Source organism: Strongylocentrotus purpuratus, unplaced genomic scaffold (genome assembly GCF_000002235.5).
Source record: "Strongylocentrotus purpuratus isolate Spur 01 unplaced genomic scaffold, Spur_5.0 spur5_scaffold_13, whole genome shotgun sequence".
NCBI classification, from domain to species: Eukaryota; Metazoa; Echinodermata; class Echinoidea; order Camarodonta; family Strongylocentrotidae; genus Strongylocentrotus; species Strongylocentrotus purpuratus.
The window spans coordinates 15,886,238-15,908,209 of NW_022145598.1; the positions used below are offsets into that span (position 1 = coordinate 15,886,238).

Sequence of the window (21,972 nt, forward strand, 5' to 3'; positions counted from 1 at the left end):
TTACATGATAGCAGTGAAGGGGTGTTCTTTTGTCTACCACAGCAATTGTTGAGGGTAGAATGAGGAACTGTATATTTTGTCCTCTTTCTTTGTCCGTCATATTCATAGTGGATATTAGTCGGTGAATCACCGACAAATTGTTTCATGAAACGCCCCCTCCCCCCCCCCCCCCCCCCCCTGGTATCATGGGTGGGGTGGCGCGCGCATCTGTCTTTTTTTTTATCAAACTAAAGTCATGGAGATCGATATTATTCTGAGAAGATATGTACTTTATCTATCAAATCAGCTTCAACAGTAGGACATCACACTTTTGTTGTTCGGGTATATGGGATATATTCAACAATATGATTCAGACATAGGTTTTAGACCTTTATTCTATAAAAATGTGCTTCAATAATAAGTCGTACAGACCTGTTTAGGAGACACAGGTGCTAGACCTTTATTATGTAAAAATGAGCTTCAATGATAAGTCATACACCTGTTTAGTTTGTATGATTCAACTTATACAAGAAAACAGAGGTTCTGTCAGATGACCATTATTCTTTATTCTGTTTCGTCCAGACTTCATCTGTTTCCTTTCTCTTTTTTCCTTTCAGGAGGCATTTCAATTATGGCTTTCTTCCAAACGGACATAACAGATTGAGTAGCATCTAAATTTATCGTTTCCTGCACCAGAACTCCACCGACGACACAGAATATGCTAGTTACCTCCTCGTGAACTCAGTATTGAAAACGGTGTGATTTTATTCACATAACAATACTTTTGAGGACAGCTGGAATGATCGTACTGAAATAGTACAGCATTTTCCAGAGTAGACCTCAATACATTTGACGCTCATGGATGAAATTCAACATCATATGGCATTTAATAACTAACTAAAAGTACAACATGTAGTCGCATGACTTTGTGTTGTTCTATTTATACATATTTGTTGACCAAAGCGAGCGGGATATATGGACCAAGATTAGATCTCAGTGTACATTCACTTCAGCGTGCTTCCGCTTTCGGTTTTTACTGGAAATTGCCGATATCAAGTTTATAATTTACACTGACATTTTGCCAGTAATTTAATAGATGTGAAAATGTTGCCTGGCCTCCGAAATTCCCCGCAGAGGAAGAGCGGCTCGGAGCATGGAACTTTAAAGCAAAGTGGAATGTTACGCATTCCATTGTTACGCTTTAGAACTCACGCATGCGTTTGAATAAATTACAAGAGTTTCCACTACTTCTCTATCACCTCCCTGGTCAAATTACAATCACAGGTACAACTTGACTCAAATTGGTCCGTTACCATTTATGCACACTCGAGGGCATGTTTGCTTACAGTTAACTTTTATTAAAATGTCTCGAGGGTTAACCAATTATTTTTTAGTGTATTAATTTTGGTGATACAATTTTTAAAAATATTAGACTACCAGCATAACTATTTAATGATCTTGCATTTATTTAAAGGTAATATGATCTAGAAAAAATGATAATGACGTACCCTTAAAAATCGACATAAAAAAAACGAACAATTGATATATGAAACCGTCTTGTCAGGCATAATTAAGCACTTCCTCGAATAAGGAGGTCGCGTGACTTTGTGTTGTTCTATTTATACATTTCTTTTTTAGAGAGGCAAGCGGGGAATATGGACCGGAATACGGTCTAAGTGTACTTTCAGTTCATCGCTCTTCCGCTTTCGTTTTCTTGCTGGAGACTACCATATAGTATAGAATAATTGTGGATTTATTCACAAAATGCATTGTCGTCAAGATGTTGTCATCAAAAGTTCTGTTGGGGATCTGCACAGCTTCTATTGTTACGCTATGTTTCTGCCCAGAGAGTGGATTAGAAATCAGAGGTAGGAGAGGATTTGTGTTTCAGTTCATTATGCCCCACCCAAAATTTGTTAAAAAGATGATAATCTTGTATGTGATTAATTGTAACTTACCTACATAATAACTTACTATTAAAATATTATGTTATACTAATACATGGGGTGACATGCAGTGAATTATTTTAATGTTGGGGATACAGCTGGCTGAAAATGGAAGTCAATTTCTTTGTTATAGCTCTGGCCAGGATTCCTTTGTTATGCTTAGGTTTTGTAAAGTGGCGATTTAATTTTTTTTGTACGATATTCCTTTTTTAATCAGATTGAAACGTGTCTGAAAGAAATCGGGGTTTCCTTACTTTACTAAGTTTGATGCTTTAGCCTCTTTCACACCGGGCCGTACGTAGAGTTGCGTAGTGTTGCGTACCGACTACGTTGAGCGTACGCTGCCCTACGCTGGCCTACGTAACTATACGCTAAGGGACGAAAGGGGGTACGCGAAGGTACACCAATTGCATACGCCGTAGGTACCCGGTGCCTATGCACAGGGTACGTAACTTTACGCCATCGTACGCCAGCCTACGCATGAGCTACGCAGGGACTACGCCGAAGCAACATTTTTGTTCATGAATACGCAGCCTAATTTCGGCGTACTCGGTACGCCACACTACGCAATTCTACGCAGATACGGTGTGAAAGGGGCTTTACATTGCAAATGTGTACGCATAGGTACATCCATAATTTCTGATGTTTGTTTCCAAATATAGGCTCGTTCGTATTGATTATTAATACACCGATAATAACTCCTACAGTTCCATGGGCAACTTCTAACCACCAAAACCATCACGTATATAGTACTACCTGACAGATTAAAGGAGGGGTTTTCAACCGCCCATCCCCCTTTAAAACACTTTTCTTTCTCATGCTATATATTAAGTATGCGATGTATGTTTGTGAAGGTCTTGATTCTCATACTGAGATATATGCTTGGTTCCATCCTTGGTGGGTGTTTACATCGTTCGATATTGTGTTACCCACCTTTGAATTGATTTTATTTGATTTTATTTATTTTATTTTCTTCTGCATGCATATAATTACACAGTTTTTCGATAACAATAATAATATAAAGTACAATAGATAATTTTCTGACAATAAATCATAAATAAGCAAAAATAAGAAGAGATGACATTATGATATAGACTGAAGATCAGTTGACACAGAAATTTGACCTTTATTATTTTGATATTAACATCGTATTAACTTTAGCAAAATGATTTAATAGATTATGAAAGAGAGTTCCATAGGTCAGGACCATGGTATCTTATTGATCCGTGGGCAATACATAATTTCGGGTTTACTAGATGAAAATTTGACGAATTACTGGTAGGGTAAGAGTGAATGGCTTAATTCAAAGTGTAATAGTTTTGAAATGAAAGAGAAAACGAATACTGTTAGGGTTTTCAGTTTGTACAATATTGGACTTGTGTGAGATAAATATGGTGAATCTGTACATATAGGAAGGGCTTTTTTTTTAGCAATAAATAAATAAATAGAGTTGAATTTGGTTTTGGCGCTGGTGGCCCATAATAAATATTCGACGAGTGCAGAGTCGCCACCGTTACACGTTAAGCAGGTTGCTCATTGCACTATTCGTACAAGATAAGAGTAGGAGGAAACCCCGGTGTAGTGGTCAACCTGCACATCCCTAATCAGTTATACCAGGAGGAGAGACCCCGAGGAGCAAATGGTGACTCAGTTTCCTTTTCCTCTCCCAAGCACAGGTGACGCCAAATGATTGATAATAATAATAGTAATAATGGTACTTATAATAATAGCTGAATTTTAGGAGTTCCTGGCAACACTGGGGTAATGATGATTGTAGGCCCTATACAGGTAAAGCAGTATTGTTTCTAAGACGTTATTGTTATTCATCATAAATATTTAAAAAGAAAAAAAAAGGGTACCCGTAATTATTTTGTTTTTTTCCCTTGACTGGAAAGTTAATACGAAGCAATTCCCCTGGGAAACGGGGGCATGATGAGGGCAACGCGTCTCAAGTTTGTTTTTATATTTGATTATGAAACATGTGATTTGGACGAAGAAATTCAGTAAGACATACAAATAAAATATTCCCTCTAAAGTTGAGGTAATTTTCTTTACCTCTTTTCATGAAATGATTAAGACCCGCCCCCCTCCCCCTCCTCCCCCTCCTACTCCGGGGTCGGAATTACCGCATGCGTGTTACCAAAATGTCCGGTAAAGGAATACCTTTCGTGCGACAAAGTCCGGCCCCAGAATTGTAAAAAAAAGGGGGGTGTATTAACTTTTCACCCGGAGATTTCTTTAAAAAGGGGGTGTTTTTTTTTTCTCTCATCTCTTTGGACACCTGAGAAATTATTCTGAATTTAGGGGGTACATTGAGCATTTTTCCGAATTTAGGGGGGTCTCCAAGGCAGGAAAAGCCCGCGAAAAGCCCGCGAAAGGGGGTTCGGAAAAGTTGGCAGTCCTCAGATAGGGGGTGCTTTCAAAAAGAGGGAACAAGCATACGCGTACCCTAAATAACACTGAGTGGGGGGATTAAGACAATATGCTTTCTTATTTTTTCTTCTTAGGATAAACACAGCCTAGATCTTCTCAGAACGTTCTTGATCAGTCTCTTCATATTGATCAGTAAAAAGTTCCGGGAAGCTTAATCCAACTTTTTGTGCAACAGAGTTATTTATAAATAAATCCTGAGGTATCTAAATACAAAACAGACACAAAATCTTATTTTCTATTAAACGTGACTTTATCGTGAAAATCATACATAACAATGAAGAAAAACTTTTTCTCCTCTCTCCCTCTTTTGATACTGCCGAAATATTTTTCACTCTCTTTTCTTTTCTTTTCCTTCAGTTCCCAAAAATGTCTTGAAATTCGTCGTCGGAAGTGCCTTGCTTTACGTGGCCTACAGAGCATTCTTCTCTACATCTACAACTACAACAAAATCCAAGTTCATCTATTTTTCATCAAGAGAGAAAATGAGAGCACAGGTTGCCAAGGAATACAAAACGGACAAAATGGAGATGACCTCGGAACACCCCTGCCCTAAAGTGGTGCATCCCAATGACGTGCTTGTGCGCGTACGCGCAGCGTCCATCAACCCCATAGACCAACGTATAATTGCCGGACACGCGCGACCCATCTTCGACAAAATGCGTCAACAGAAGCAGGTAAACACGAAGCATTAAATAAGTGGATAGGGGTTCTAACAAAATAGCATGTGTAAAGGAATTTAAAACAGTTGTCGAATGTTTGGGTAAGCGAGTGGCGTGGGTGTGTTGTGTGTGTGTGTGTGTGTGCGTGTGTGCGTTTGTGTGCACGTGTGTATGGGAGAGAGAGGGATAAATAGAAAGATAACTAGAAAGAGACATAGGCCTACGTAGTCGTTACTTCTCTATTGACGAAATAACTAGCAATATAAATACATGTAGTACAAAATGCACCACAGCTGAGCCAGCTAGAGTGGTCACATAATGTTAATGAAGTTCATATAGTAAACATGAAATTACTTTGCGAAACTATAACCAGATTAAAAATATTTAAAAAATGAATTTTAAAAAAAAAGGATCGCTTTTAAAATTAAGAATACTTTTGCAGTGAATGCGTGTGCTTGTACCGTTTCATATAAACATTCTAGTTGACTGTCGGCCCGCGAGACTGACATGTCTGTTAACTGCCCTATGTCCGTTTTCGTTTAATGCAGTTGCCGTATGGAGGTGCCGAACTCCCTCTCGTACTTGGTCGGGATTGTTCGGGTGTTGTCGAAGACATAGGACGCAACGTAGAAAAGTTTCGGATTGGTGACGAGGTATCTGTTTTGAAAATTTGAGAATGGATATAAATTTTAAGACATTGTAAAAGTAAACCATTTTGCCCTGTTGCCATGAAATAACATGGATGCCAATTCTATCAAATTATGTATTGCTAGAATGTTTTTAATGCGTATTAGCACAATACGCCTTTAGCACGTTGGCAGTATTTCCAGTGAGTACATCTTTGAATTTTATAATTTTTAATAGTATATGCGTCATAAAGAAAATGGCGTATCCCCCAAGAAAAATAAGATCTATTCCAGTGAAATAGGGCCCAAAACAACTCATCGAGAAGCATAATCAAATAACCAACGTAATATTTGATAATGTTTGTTTGAATGTGTAGGTCTTTGTGGGAATCGGTGCCGAAGATTCACCAGGAACGTTTGCTCTGAAGGTGTTGGTCAAAGACTACATGGTTGCTAAGAAACCAGTGGCGATCGATCACACGGAGGCTGCATCCATACCATACGTCTGCACCACAACTTGGGGTGCGCTGGTTGGTCGATGCGGTTTGGGACCAATCAACACGAATGGGAAAAGGTATACTTTCATTTTCTTTTAAACTAAAATGTCGACCTTCCAATCACGCATACAGTGTAAAATTATTGAACTTGCATTAGAGATGCATGTGTGTGTGTGTATATACAATCTTATAACCATATTTGTTGTTTTAAGTTAAATTAACAAGTACTAATAAAAGAAAGAGAAGGAGGAGGGAAGAAAAAAAAAGAGGAAAACTTAAAAGATGACTACAGTGTAGGCCACACATCAATTTTCGTAAAACAGACATAAGGTACCGGGGTGCCGCAACACCCTTTGAAGAGTCGGTAAAACAGGTACTATGCCGATAGGGGTGCTGTCATTAATTATAGAAATGAAATTGTTGACGGTCTCAGCATTCTGACGCTAATAGGGACTTTTAGATTTGTGTGGACTGATACGTATGACGTCCATTCACGGCAGTGCATTAAAAGGACGTCGACCGTTGCAATCCACATTGTCTTCGTGCAAATCTAAAAGTCCCTATTGCCCTTCCAGAGCACGTTCTCGTATCATATTTGCTTTCTCTTTCTCACTCTCACTCTCTCTCTCTCTCTCTTTCTGTTTTCTTCCTTCCAATACCTACATGTTATGTGTGTGCGTGTGGGTGTATTTGCATGTGGGTGTGTGTGCGTTGCGCGCGCGCGCGTGTGTGTGTATATATATAAATATATTTATGTACATTTATATTATTTTATTTACAGAGTACTTATTATTGCTGGTACGGGAGGCATAGGGACATTCGCCATTCAGCTCATCAAAGCTTGGGGAGGTCACGTGACCACAACTTGCTGCAAGGATGGTATTGATCTGGTGGAGCGTTTAGGAGCTGACGACGTCATCGACTATACGAAAGGAAACTTTGAGGACGCTCTAACCGAGCGGCCTAAGTGAGTAATTTCGATCTTTCTCTTCTCTGTCTTTCTCTGCGGATGGAGGCGGTAGTAACATGCGCCATACTAACCGACGTCAGTAATTTATCTTAAAATGTCTCAGTAAACTGAGGAATATTGCCAAAATATGGCATGGATATCTGGGTTTCATAAATTATCTATTCAACTTTCTATTTAAAAGTGCTTGTGTTCCGTTAACTTACCATTTTTAGGTGTGGTATTTTCGCGTAGAGACAAAGAAGGTATTGGCAGGTGAATAAACAAAAATCTTTCCAATCATCATTGAGTATTAAGCTGTTGGGTTTTCCAAGTATTAATTGAACATTCCCAATCGATCACTATATTAAATTACTATGTGACTTACAAATACACTTTCATTTTCCACCTTGAAATTGAATGCGATATATTAAACATTTTATTTCATTCATAGTCATTTGTAAGATATATACAGGGGGTGGTGATTAAATTTCCTTTTAGGCTCAGGAGGCTTTGCAATCAAAATCACTGTTTCATTTCATTTTCTTTTCTTCATTAAGGTTCGACGTTATCTTTGTGACACTAGGCGCTGAATTTATTAAGCCGTGTCAATCTGCCTTGAAAAGGGGCGGAAAGTTGGTAACCATTGTCGTTCCTTTTATTGGTAACTTCAACAAATATGGCATGATGCTTGGCATGGTGGTCAACGCAGCTCTTAAACTTCGTTGGATGGTTGAGGCAAGTGTTATGTTACTCCTGTTACTGATGATGCGTCATTTCAGTTGCGTCATTATCCGCGCTAAACGAGCATATGAGCGTCCATACGCTAGTAATTTAACGCAATGTTTGCTTTCTGTTTTTCGCAGTCACTTTTTGTGTGATACCTTAGATACACACAATCAAGCTTTTTTTCAACCGTCCTGTTTGATTTTGTTTCAATTAGTTACAGCCAGCCTTACTTTATTCGACATTATATTCTTTTGAAATGTGTAAAATTCGCAATGGTTTTTCTGTTCTATATTTGTAAAAATGCAAAAGAAAAAGAAAATCAAACAGAAATTAATAAATCAAATCAAATAAATGAAATAGTTGAATTTGACTAAATCCATTTATAACACCAAACAAAGAAGAAAGGGAGAGCGTGTCAAATACAACATAACCCACTGACGCGGCCCTGTGTCAGGCAAACGACGCTTCGTGTGCAACGGGCATTATACACGAGAAGTCATTTTGCTGACTTAGAAATATAGTTTTTAAAAAAAATTAAAAAAAAGGAAAAATACACATGAAGCATAGCTTGCATCAACAAAATAGTGAGTTAACATAATTTAACATAAATCAACTTTTGTATGTAAAAGGCATAAAACTTCTTTATTTTTCACAATTAAGTCGGTCCGTTAGCATGCATTGTCAAACATGCTAATGATATGTTGTTGTGTTTTAAGAATCAAATGTCGAAAGTTGTGCCTAGCCCATCCTACTCTCGTTATTTTAAATTAATGTCCATCGTTTAAATCTGAAACTTGAATTTTCATTAAATACAGTTTAAATTACATCAATAATATCACGATACTTTGAATATTCGTATAGGATTTTCTGTACGACCGGAAGACAATGATCTCCTTCAACCAACCGAATGGGGGCGCCCTAGAAGAAGTCAGGAAGCTGATTGATGACGGAATGGTAGGCCAAATTAATGTGAATTAATTTCCCAAAGCCTGTTGCATAAAAGGCGTCGTTTCACCATGGACCTATTACGGATACGTAATAGTTCCATGGTTTGACGTAGTTAACGTCAGAGAGAACTGTGGCCTTTAATTCGCCACATGTGATGAGAGTAATAACATACAAAGTGATTTGAAATGCAAAGTGTAATAATTACTTGAATAGCTCAGATGACGCAATAGAAATAATGTCTCTTGTGCAACTAGCTGAAGGCTTACGCACACACGCAAACGCACACACATATCACGTCTTTTGGCAATACACCACATTTTCAGTGTTTATTATTGTAGCGTATTTAACACTGGCTTATTTGTGTAAAGTATTTTGCTTTGTTAAAGTGTTTATGTCATTATGTATGAACACATGTATAACTCAAGTATTTTGATCATATGGGAAAGGGAATAGAAGAAAATAGGTATTACTTGAGTTCAATTGGATGTGCCTGGTACTACCTTATCTTCATACGTACTTATTAATGTTCCGACCATATCTGACTTTTGTCACGTATGTCTAGCTCTCCAGTGAGATTAGTTTGAAATCATGTTATTTATATAATAATAGTAGTAAATATAATAATAACAAAACAATGATATTAATAATTACAATAATAATAATAGTAACAAATTAATAATAATAAAACTAATAATGAATCATAATGATAATAATTGTATTACTACAACTACTATTATTACTACTTACTACTACTAATGAAATAATAATAACAATAATAATGATAATGATAGACATGATAATGATGATAATAATAATAATTGCAAGAATGGTCGTATATACTGCGCTATACACTAAGAAGTTCAAAAGCGCTAACAATGTACAATACATTGGAAAAGGACACAAAATACTTGATCTGTAGAAAAAGGGGCAAGAGAGTCTTCGGTAAAGTGATTTTCTAGCGTTCGAATTGAGTATGGTTTATTATTTCATATTTTAAAAGCAGTTTCACCAAATGGTTTATCGGCAGTGGAAAGACTTGATATTGGCAGTAGGAGTCCAGAAGTGAACGAGTATTCAAAAGAGAGAAGAAAAAAATAGATCCACTGCTGTATAGGTGGAGTCACTATGAACATGACTGACAAAGAAAGCGGACAAAATATACAGTTCCTAGGGTAGACAAAGGAGCATCCCTTCACTGCTATTATGTAAAAATGTGTAGAACAGGTGCCACATGCATATTCACCTGTTCTACACATTTTTACATAATAGCAGTGAAGGGATGTTTCTTTGTCTACCTGAGGAACTGTATATTTTGTCCGCTTTCTTTGTCAGTCATATTCATAGTGAGTTTCCAGTGTTCATTGTTCTGTAAATAGAAAAAATGCGACGGTGAAATAGGCCATGTTCGTAATGTCACCCAATTTATGCACATACCTTTATGAAGCGCCTCGATACGCATTATTTCATTCACCTGTTATGAGTAAATGTATATCAATAGTCAGAATTCAAAGTGTGTGCATTAGTAGATGCTAGGTAGGACAACAATAGACCAGTTCACAGTTAGCATATGTCTCAAACGACCCCGAATATACACAGATCTTCAAAACATGAATAGGTCACACTTCGCCCATTTTGAAATAAATAAATAGCCTTTGTTTCCCCTTTTCACACAATACTTCCACCTGTGTATTATGGAATGCACGGCTTGTGCATAAATGAATATTGATTACATAACTTTCATGATCACGTATCCAGTATTTTGTCTCCGTGTATTTCACAATTTAGTCTGCAATGACCTTAATGTGCACATGCTCATACTGCAATTATGGACTGGCTTATAATAATGTTCTTAGTTTTTCCTGTCCATTATTATAATAGTACGAGCCTATAATAAATGGATTTGAATGTAGCATTTGGGAAATTGTACAGAACCGGAAAACTTGAAACTTGAAACAATCCTCTCGCTATCATGGGTATGAAATCTTTCTGCAGCATTTAAACTCCCCCCCCCCCCCCCTCCCCTTGAAATCGCGCAGGGCTCTATTCACAAGAGGTCACAAATTTGCAACAAAAGGTTGACCACTCCGTCGAGCCGGATTCGAACCAGCGACCTAAAGATGTCTGTGATTGTTCCTCTACAGTCTTCCGCTCTACCAACTGAGCTATCGACGGTTGATGTCCATGATAATGGGAAATGTGTTGTTACAGAATGTGTTTACTTAAACAATAAAGTTATCACATTGGTTAATGAATAACTAATTACGTATTGAGATTGTGTTACCTTTTTTGACACTATATGGTATGTATCTACACACGCATTTCCGACGTATTTCACAATTTGGTCTGCAATGACTTTATCTGCTCATGCTCAGTCTTCAACTATAAACTGGCTTATTATAGATTGCCCTACCCTGCAATACGTTATATATGCAATTTGCATTCTGACTATTGAAATACGATTATTCGTATTTAAACAGGTCAATGAAAAGGCGAACAAAATTAAACATGTAAAATATGTGCGTCCATCTCGCGTACCCCTTTGCGTCCCTCAGCGTATAGTTACGTAGGCCAGCGTAAGGCAGCGTACGTTCGGCGTAGTCGGTACGCAATACTACGCAACTCTACGTATACAATTGGTTACTTTACGAAAATGGCCTATTGTGCAAGGACGTTCGATGGGGCCTGAGCGTCATAAAGCCTTATTTTTGAAATGACGAATGCTGACTCATGACTTGCATTGATGTGTTGATATGAATATTTTCTGCCATGAGTTTTGAACGAGGTAGTTGTCTCCCAAATATGTGAAACAATCATTCAGTCTTCAAGAGAAGGTTGAGTTCTGGTAAAGATGTAAAGTCATGTTTTAAGATTTCCTATTCTCTCCGTGTCAGTTTAGAAAAACCAAAGGAGTAATGTCCCCTGACAACAGCTGCTCTTCAGTTGCACAAAATATGACGACAAAAGAGCTAAAATGTTTGGACCCAGCTTTAATGCGACATCTTTGAGAAGTCCATCATACCCATTTATGTGTTTAGTGCGTGTGATTTTCAGGAGAAGCTCACAGTATACAATTATATTATGTGCTACATACTCTACCATTCGCACGTACTTTCAGTTTTGTTCCTTATGAATCAGGGAGATGGAACGAGTGTAATCGCGTGACCGTTACTAAACGTTTTCTTTACATATCTACTTTAAAAAAGTGTCATTGTAAATATGCTGCTCAAAGTTTTAAAATGTATAGTGTGATAATGCTTTCTTATTATTCGTCTCTATTTTCTTGTGTTGTTATTACTTTTTCGTATTTTTTTCTATCACTACTCCTGAATTGTTTCCGTCAGATCCATCCGGTGATTCACAAGACGTTTGCGTTCGAGGCAGCCAACGAGGCAATGGAGTTTGTGAAGCGGGGTCATGCCCGAGGAAAGACCGTCATCGTTATGCCAAATCATGACAAAAACGAGGGGTAGTAACTGGACGCCTAGACATGCTCTACATCCGGGGACCTGTGTATGTACCTTGTACATCGAACAAGTGATTCTCATTGAACAAGCCGTTTATTGGAATTACTGCGTGTAAAGCGATTAAACCAGTCGGATAAATGTCAAAAGGAAAAGGTTTCAGAAAAATATATGTACATACTGATATATTCATTTGTTTTTAATAACATCGTTTTCCGTTGCCAGGGACGTAGCTGTAAGGATGGAGGGCGCATATATTTATATCGTAGGATGGTAAGTGAAGATTTAAATACGAGCTACGCGTGTGTTCACTCTAAGCAAAAGGCAATCACATTGTTCGTATCGAACTATCTTGGATTGGTTAACTCGGAAACCCAATCTTAATATTAATGCTATTAAACATCTTTCCTAAATACTAAACCCCAGATTTTACCCGAACCCTAACTCAAATCCTTAATCACGTTTACTGATAAAAAATAATCATTATTAAGAGCATTCGTAATAATGTAATGAGGTGGAGCTATATTCGTTGCATAGGCCTATTAATTCCGTCGACCTTCACTTACCATCCTACGATAGGAAATTTCGCGCAATTCCCCGCAAGAGTGCGTGAAGGAGACAGGTAAATAATATAATCGGATTCCCGTCACACCCCCAGACCCCATCCCCCCCCCCCCCTATCACTGGTAGGTGGCTTTTTTTAATTTGTATTTCATCATCCAACCGAGTGGCCTAAGTTTGTTGCCATGTTTAAATATGCTTTGATGTTCAAGCCTGACAGGTCCAATACAGTGTTTCCTGTCATACAGATAGACTAAACTGAGAGCTTAATTAATTGATTGAAATAGTTTATTAATATCGAATGTCATTGCGACCAAAGGCCGAATTTCTATTTTGTTATAAATTTGTTTGAACAAATTTAAATACATAACATATACAATTATGACAATCATAACATGTAGGTACAAAATAATAAAAGAATATATTACTGAAATAACAGCTATTTAATTGGAAATAATAATGGGTAGTTGGGTTTGAAGTTATATAATTAAAGTGAACATTATTGGTGTAGCCATGAAATAATTGTAGTTGCACTTTTAATCAAAACCATAGCTGTACATAATAGATCATAACATTATTGACCACAGTTCCTTGTGTAAATAATTTAATGACAGGTCTTATTAGAGCAGAAAACAGCTTGGTAATGGCAGTAATGAACAAGTATTTGAATATCATTTTCTTCAACAAATGAGCTGATAATTGTAACATACCTATTGAGCTACTAAGTTACACTATCACCTACGTGGTCACACATTTGAACTACTGATTTCTATTTTTTTTAGAATAAACGAACTATAAATTAATGCACATGTATACGAAATTGACATTGGATATTTATTTTCCATAGTGAACCTTACTTCCATGGTAATGAATCTGGCGAGCTAAAGTGAATACAGAAAAATTACGTAAAACGGATTTATTGTGATTAATACAACCACTAGCTTTTGTAGCCCGTCCTTACTATTAGGGACTTTTAGATTTACACGACGAGAGCGTGGACTGCCGCGTGTGACTGGGCCTTGCCCGGCAGTGCCTTAAAAGGACGTCACATTACCTTAAAAGGATGTCACACGTGGCGGTCCACGTTCTCGTCGTGTAAATCTAAAAGTCCTTATTGATCTCTCGCGAGCATTCTGAGGGTTCACGAGAGAGCCATTTGGGCTGTCGATCCATTGGTCTACTGGCCTGGTCTATTGGATATGTGTTAAATTACCCTTCTGCCATGGAATAGAACGGGGTTTATAATTGGATTTGTGTGTTTTTTGCCTTTGTATAGGCTATTCTTGTATTTTAGTTTGGCAAAGAGATGACACTATGGAATTTTACAAGATTGCATGTTGTATATTGTCAATGTTTTATATTGTATAATAAAGGAACCCTGTGGAAGGGGGAAACAAATTGGATTTTACCTCTGATATGTTTCAATGTTGACATTTTAACCTGTAATGGAATTTGTATTTATTTATTAATTTTATTTTTATTTAAACAGGGTTGCCTTCAGTTTAAAACAAAACATGCTGTCTTTGAGGGCTCTGATTAAAAACAATACAAACAATATATATATACAAAAATATTCTACAAAATATGCAAATAGACACTCGTAATGTAAAACTCACTGTAGAATAACATCAATTAAAAACAAATTAAATCACTCATTATACATATATATATGTGTGAGAAAGTGACATTCGTATGACTTTTCTTAAAAAGTGAAATAGGAAGAGAAACTGACAGAAATGGATACAGAAGGTGGGATATTTGATATGAATACAAAGAAGGAAAGAAAAGGAGGAAAAAGTGAAAAAAGAGGGCGAATGGGAGAGGACGTTAAGTAAAATGTGAAAGGAAAACGGCGGGAAGTTAGTGAAGGGGTATAGGACAAATAAAAGGCAGGATGAGAATAATTCATGAAAAACAGAATTCGGAGGGAAAAAAAACTGATGGATAACAAATTAGATGTAAAAATCACATTATACATTATACAGTAAGCTAAAAAAAATATATATACAAGGCGAAAACTAAAGGCAGTGGAAAGTTGGGTGAAAACTGAAGAGGGCAGCATATTTTTATTTCTAAAGGAGGCCCTGAAAGATTGTAAGGCCATAGCCTTTCTTTGTTCTGTGTTGAGGTTGTTCCATTCCCTAGTTCCTTTATCCTGGAAAGTACGCTTACCACTTCTATTTATCAATGGAACACCGGTTACTTGAAGCCACATTTGATCTTTTTCGTACATTATAAAGAGGCTTTACAAACCGTTCACAGATTGAGGTAAAGGGGCCATGTTATTGACACATTTGAATACTTCACACATCCTTTGAAGGTGCCATCTAGAAGAGAGACACCAATGTGGGTCCTGGGGTGAGCCCTTAAGACCATTCTTTCCAACCTGTTATCTAGAAGGCCTCTAGAACAATTTGACCAAACTGACCAAACGTCGACAGCCACCTGACATGAGTATGTCGATGATGGGATACATAAAGACAGAACAAACATTTTAAGAGATACATGTATAGAATGTGATTTTAAAATAATGGTAGTACTAGAATTCGTTAAATTAAAAGAAAATCAGTAATAAGTGAAGACTGGCATATATCACTTGGAGTCTCCAAATAACATACATCAAAATTATTGATCAACATAATATTTATTCATCCGGTAAAAACAAATTAGATTACAAACAATGTAGCCTTTATATTTACCTAGGCGAACAATCATTATATCGCTTATAATGAAAGGGGGTTTGTTATTCTTGTTCTTTGTTTGATTTTATGAAGCTCCAATTATCAGATGTTCCATTCCATATAATTTTACTCCAATACTGTAATTACAAAAAATTAAATACAAACCAATGCAGTCACTTAGTTCATGATTTGGTATATCCACTACAATTACGTTACCGAATGAAAGTGCTATGTACAGAAGACTCAGGTTACTTGACACTTGACAAACCTTAGATGGGTTGCTGGAATACCCTCCTTAGAATGCATTCGTACCAGATCATCAGGGCAATTACACCTTATTAACTTCTTCTGTTTGTCCACGTGGTGATTTGACTGCTCTGTCGTCAAACAATGGCCCTTCTGTCTGTCTACCAGAATTACAAAGTTCCTTCATGGCCTGGCGAAAGTCTGGGTAGCGCAGTGCGTAGATGAATGGGTTCGCGCTTGAATTGCAACAAGCAAGTACATTCAAGGCGTGTTGTATAAACCTGTTCCTGGTGGTATATGGGACAAACCCGATGCTGGATAGAAGATAAAAGGTCTGGCAAGGTACCCATGACACAATGAAGACAAGGGTGACTAGGAACAACAACTGCAAGACTCGCCTTTTGGCAATGAAATGTCGCACAGACGGATTAGATCTATTGAGCCCTTTGTCCACACCTAGGTGAAGCTGGGCCTGTCGATGAAGAGAGCGCGCTGTAAGCGCCTGCAGGATCAGAGCGAGAGCAATCGGTATGATTAGCATTAGAATAATCAGCATGGTAGTTATAATCATATTTATCTGTCTAGATGAGTACAAATCTATGCATTGCTCTTCAGATGCCTCTACTCTTGTTGTAAACAGAAAAACGGAATGTTCTAAGAAGCTCATGAACCAGATCAAGAGTACTGCCCTCGAGACTCTCTTCTTGGACAGAAATTCTTTGAAACGTAACGGATAAACCACGGCGAAGTATCGTTCAACGGGAATGAACGTTAGTGTCATAATGGACGCGCTTACCGACACCCAAAAGAGAAACTGAGATGCCACGATCTTGCAGTAGATCTCGCCCAATATCGTCGACGGAACGCGATTGAGTATCGGAAACGGGATCATAAAGATGGATGTTAAAAGATCGGCAGTCGCCAGAGCTCCAGTTAGGATGTCCATGTTCCGATTCTGTTTTCGTCGCTGGAACAAGATGACAATTACAAGGAGATTTCCAATAATACCCACGACTGCCGTTATAATCTGCAGAATCAACCACCAAGACCATTCCCTAGGTTGCGACAGCCTTATCAAGATCCTAATGTCCTGTGGAGCTCGTGGACTTGATGAGGATTGATCTGTAGGGATAAACGCTGACGGCCTTTCCGAATTCCAATCTTGAGGTTGGTCCTTTATAGTACCGGTAGCTCCCATCGAGAACGTCTTTAGATCAAGCCATAGAGTTTCAGTGACCGTTTGTCCTCCAACGGGTGTTGAAGGAATGGTTAGCATCATGCATCCTACAAATATCAGACTTGGAACTGCCATTCTGTTGTATTGAAGAGATTGAAAAGTGACGAAGATATTTTGTTTTACTTATAAAATGAATGGCAAATGCGCGCAACAGAGATCTTGCTTGTGTTCACTGAATTCTGTGTTCTAAGGAGAGAAACGTGAAGCGTAATACGCCATCATTAAAAAAACGGTGTGGTTTTGTCGTGCCGTATCCGAACGAGCCTTAAAGATGAAGTTGAGTTCTGGTCATGCGATTGCATTGTGAAAGAAACGGTGTGGAACCGATCAGAAAAGGTTGATCCTCTAGCATATAAGAATTTGTGTGTATTGCAAGGTTCTGGAATCATCAAAATGATAAGAAATTTGGCCAAGTCTTGGTAAAGTTACAAACACTTGCACAGAAAGATGTATATGGGACTACACGAACACGTGGCGTAAAAAGCCGGCCCCCCGATTTTTACGATGTTACATGCATATTTAGAATATGAAGGCATTTTAAGAGCCATGCTTTTCAGGGAACATGTCTCAACTGATGTTCTTCCACACTTGCATAATAAGAATGAGTAATGCTCACAAATTATTTTTCACCTCTTCCCAGAACTCAACCTTCTCTTTAATGACGCACTGCATGTAATTACTTATAAAGTCAAGCAACACGGGGATCGATGTTTTTCCAAGCCATTTTATTATTCTCATGTATTATGGAAATAGAGGACACGGTTAATAAAACTAGCATATCTCCTTATAACGAGCATCATACAAGTATTAAAAAGTATTTGATTGACAGGTTTCCATACTTAAAGTAGTCAGAAATTTGTGATGTGAATCATTATTGGCTATGATTTTGATATAAAACCATAGCGGGAAATTAAAATACAACCTGTAGAGAGGCCATGACACGTAACAGCTCTTAGGTTGATGAGTTATCAAAGACTTAATGGCTTTTAATCAACCCGGTTTTATATCGTTACGCTCGTGATAAGTTAGAGGCTGTCATTGTTCGAAACGCTACATAATTGCACCATTGAAAGGCTATGTCAGTTAATACATAATTATGTTTGTGGGAAATTAAAATACAACCTGTGGAGAGGCCATGAAACGTGACAGCTCTCAGGTTGATAAGTTATCGAAGACTAAATGGCTTTTAATCAACCCGTTTTAATATCGTTAAGCTCGTGGTAGGTTTGAGGCTGTCATTATTCAAAACGCTACATAATTGCACCATTGAAAGGCTATGTCAGTTAAAACATAATCATGTTTGCCTATCCAGTCTTCCATACAATTTTCAACTCACTCTCGACACCAAGATATACACCACGATATATTTCAATATCATGCACCAGTTACTGCTCGCCATTTTAGAGGTTACAAAGAGCTTACAAACTCATACGTTTAATATAATGATATTAATAACTATTATTCAAAAAAAAATACTAAGAAGGTTATTAAATATAATGATAATAATAATGATGATATTAATACCTGTTCTTAAAAAGCGCTTTATCCTAAAATTCCCAAAACGCTTACAATACTAATATTTACCCTCGTGTCAGGAAAGAAATTTATTTGTTTCGCTCTCTGGTCTGGAGTGTTCTTTGTTAAGGTCAGGTGAATATGTTAGGTTAGATGTTTTCTTTTCAGGCCAAGATGTATTGTTCCTTATGAATAGGCCTGGGGAAGTCATTAATTCTGTGTACATATTTTATCTGTTGTTTGGCACACATTTAGGAAGCCTCTTTTCAATACAAGTATTTTCCTTTGTAAGATCATTTCCTCTCCAAATATTTGTAGTCATGTTTTTAGAATTTACTTAGTAACCGTAGGGTATATTAAGAGGTGGATTTTCTGAAATCGAGGAGAACCACCTAAGCTATAATGGACTAAACGTCATGTTAGTCGGCAGTTAAAGTCAATATCTGAGGGTAATTCCACGTCGGGACGAGAGGCTAGCTCAACTGCCACCCGGTTCTCCATATCTTTCGTCGGGGGCTAGCTCTTGTCTGGGATCGGGACACACACCATCGTATCTCAGTCTGCGGAGGCCAAGAATCCGGAGCGACTACCGGGGCCAAGTGGAGCAAAGACACCGTCTGCGGAGGCCAGGGCCAAGTGGACGACACGAGCTGTGACCGGCGTCGATGTCAGACGGGAAACTACCCATCCAGAATTATTTTTGTTAAAGATAAGTTTATTTACATACTGTATTATTGTTGAAGCCAAAACAAAGTCTGTGAAACAGGAGAAATGATTGGAAATTAAACATTACAATTTAACTTTAATTAACAAGCTCTATTTCCCTTTATTTTGTGTGTCCGTAGCAATAATAAAAAATAAAAAAAAGTCTCTCACGTGACAATTTGGAGGTCCCACCGAGACATTGCTACTTATAAATAATTTCAAAAAGGGAATTAGATATTTCTCCCCCTCTTTTCCCCGCATACGAATTTGATGTGTAATTGATGTTTGGGGTTGAAATACAGGTTAAAAGAAATTATCAATGCTAGGTTGATAAAAGCAATAATGTCAAGAGTTTAGTGGATTCTCCCCAAGGTTAAGCCCTTGGTAACGCCTATAGGCTAGGATAGTGCTTAGGCGGGTTGTGCATTATGCATGATATTTTGCTCGATTAGAGATTCCAGGTTTGAACTACTATAGGCTTTGAATGTTCATGTTGTGAAGTTGACCGGTGTTTCGCATGGTTGAAATTTGTGTTCTCGTTAGGAGAAATTCTAGTGTGCTTGTTAGAAGGCACTAGGGGTTAATTGTCTGGTGTGAAGCGGACCGGTGTTTCGCATGGTTGAATTAATTGTATGCTCATTGGGAGATACATTCTAGTGTGCTAGTTAGAAGGCACTAGGGGTTGGCATTTGTTGCCGGTGTTAAAGCCTAGGTTTTTGTAGTTTTGGAATCGTTGTTTAGTCGCTATGGCTAGTGTCGAGCAAATTAAAGAGTTTTCTACTTTAGGTAGGGAAATAGGTCTTAGTGGAGGCGGGTTGAGTAGTTTCGTTTCTGAACGCTGTCAGGCGGTAGAAAGAGAAAGAGAGCGTGAACATGAGCTCAAGTTAGCGCAGTTGCGTAAGGATGAAGGAAATAATGTAGCTCAGTTAGGTGGGGTTAAACTTGTTGTCGGTCAATTTGATGATGCCCACGATAAATTTGATGCTTACATTACCAAGTTTGAAATGATCCTGAAAAGTCAAAAAATCCCTAATGACGTGTGGGTACTACATCTAATCTCTAATTTGAAAGGGAAGGCCTTAGATGTAGTGAATAGGATGAGTACAGATGATCGCCAGAAATATACCGTGGTTAAGAGTGAGTTAATGCAATCTTATAATCTCACTGAGGAGGGGTATAGGCGTAGTTTCAGATCTGTTAGGCCTTTGAATTCAGAACGCCCAAAACAGTTTGCTAATCGGATGAAAGGTCATTTTGATAATTGGATAGGTGCGTCTAAGATAAACAATAGTAGGGCTGCTTTTGAGGATCTGATGTTGCGAGAGCAATTTTTGATTGATTGTCCAAAAGAGGTTGCTAGGTTCATCAGGGAACGGAAATGCACGAAGTTTGACGAGGCAGTGGAGTGTGCAGAGGTTTATGTTGGTGCACACGGACCTCATGTTTTCTTTGGTGGAGAGAAATCCGAAAGAAGCCGATCAGATCCGGAAGGGGGTAGTAAGGGCCCTAATCAAGTAGATAAGACTAATGCAAAATTGGGCGAGGTTCAAGCTAGGGCAAAGAAAGTGGAAGGTAGTAAGCCCTTCCAAAAGAAGGGGTGTTATATGTGTGGGAATCCCAATCACATGAAGAGGGAGTGTCCCCTGTTAGTGAAGTCTATGGCGGCTCAGGGTATGATGTTGTTAGGGGGTGATGAAGTCCCCGGGGTAGATGCTGTTCATAATAAGCCTAATGAGGGTGAGATTGAATCTGAGGCCGTAGAGTTGACAGCAGCTTGCATTGCTGAGTGGGTGGTCGATAGTGAAGTCATTGAAGAGGTTGGAAATGGAATGGCTTACGATGATATTGAGGCGATGGTCAATGATATGCCTGTCGTGTCTGGGAGGTTGATGCCTGGGAATGTTCCCGTTTCCGTGCTACGCGATTCAGGTTGTAGTACTTGTGTTGTGAGAGAAGCGTTAGTTAGGAAAGAGCAATTAACAGGTCGTCATGTTAGAGTCAGGTTAATTGATGAAACGATAAGGCGTTTCCCCTTGGCAAGAATCGTTGTTGATTCGCCTTATTTCGAAGGAGAGGTTGTGGCAGTGTGTATGCCTAAATGTTTGAATGATGTAATCATTGGTAATGTGAGAGGGGCTCGTCCACCAAAAGAGCCTAATATCCATTGGGTTCCTAAGGCTGACATAGAGGTCACGCCGGAGGTCGTGCCGGAGGTCACTGGTTTGGAAGATTCGAAGTTGGAGAGAGAATTTTCAGATGAGTTGAAGTCTACCGCTGAGGGCGTTGGTTCTGATGAGGGCGGTATTAGATTACAAGCTGTTCAGACTAGGGCTGACCTCATGAGCAGACTATTGTAAAATATAGTGAAATTGTTGTAAAGGCGAATAACCAAACAAGGAAAAAATTATAATGGTCCATTTTTTTTGTATGTGTTTATGCTGTATAGCAAATGACTACTGAAGCTTTCTCATTTCTTTCAGGAAAACAGGAGCCAGCAAATCGCGGTCGCCGTTATGTTTAGTTGGTTAAGCTTTAGTTACGTTAAGGAAACATTGTCTGTTAGGGCTTAGTTGTAAATTAGTATAGGTTAGTTTAGGGGCGTTAGGATTAAGTTAGGTTGCTTTAAGATTGTGAACGTAGTTTAAGAAACAAGCTTCATGATTTTATGCGGTGTCATAGATGTAAAAAAAAAAGAGATGTAAATAATTTGTTTTAAAAAAAACAATGAAGTTATATTAATGGATAAAAAAAAAAAATAATACTTATACCATAATCAAGACAAGCATGAAAAGTTGTTATCGGT

At 38.1% G+C, this 21,972-nt stretch overlaps 2 protein-coding genes and 1 non-coding gene across 3 annotated transcripts; 1 reads left to right on the plus strand and 2 right to left on the minus strand.

Annotated features, from left to right (window-relative positions):
* The first annotated feature begins 1,581 nt into the window (after nt 1-1,581).
* Nucleotides 1,582-12,827, plus strand: LOC590887 (reticulon-4-interacting protein 1 homolog, mitochondrial). The gene is made up of 8 exons (XM_030983006.1): nt 1,582-1,847; nt 4,716-5,032; nt 5,566-5,670; nt 6,021-6,217; nt 6,922-7,107; nt 7,647-7,824; nt 8,677-8,769; nt 12,105-12,827. The coding sequence occupies exons 1-8, from the start codon at nt 1,760-1,762 to the stop codon at nt 12,231-12,233; spliced, it is 1,293 nt and encodes a 430-aa protein (XP_030838866.1). The 5' UTR covers nt 1,582-1,759; the 3' UTR covers nt 12,234-12,827.
* On the minus strand, nt 10,847-10,935 carry TRNAY-GUA. Its single transcript is given in 2 exon segments — nt 10,847-10,882; nt 10,899-10,935. It is a non-coding gene; the product is annotated as a tRNA-Tyr (tRNA).
* Nucleotides 12,828-15,794: 2,967 nt separating the features above from the next.
* LOC105440896 (QRFP-like peptide receptor) lies at nt 15,795-16,988 on the minus strand. Its single transcript, XM_011671487.1, has one exon. The coding sequence runs from the start codon at nt 16,986-16,988 to the stop codon at nt 15,795-15,797; it is 1,194 nt and encodes a 397-aa protein (XP_011669789.1).
* Nucleotides 16,989-21,972: the final 4,984 nt, after the last annotated feature.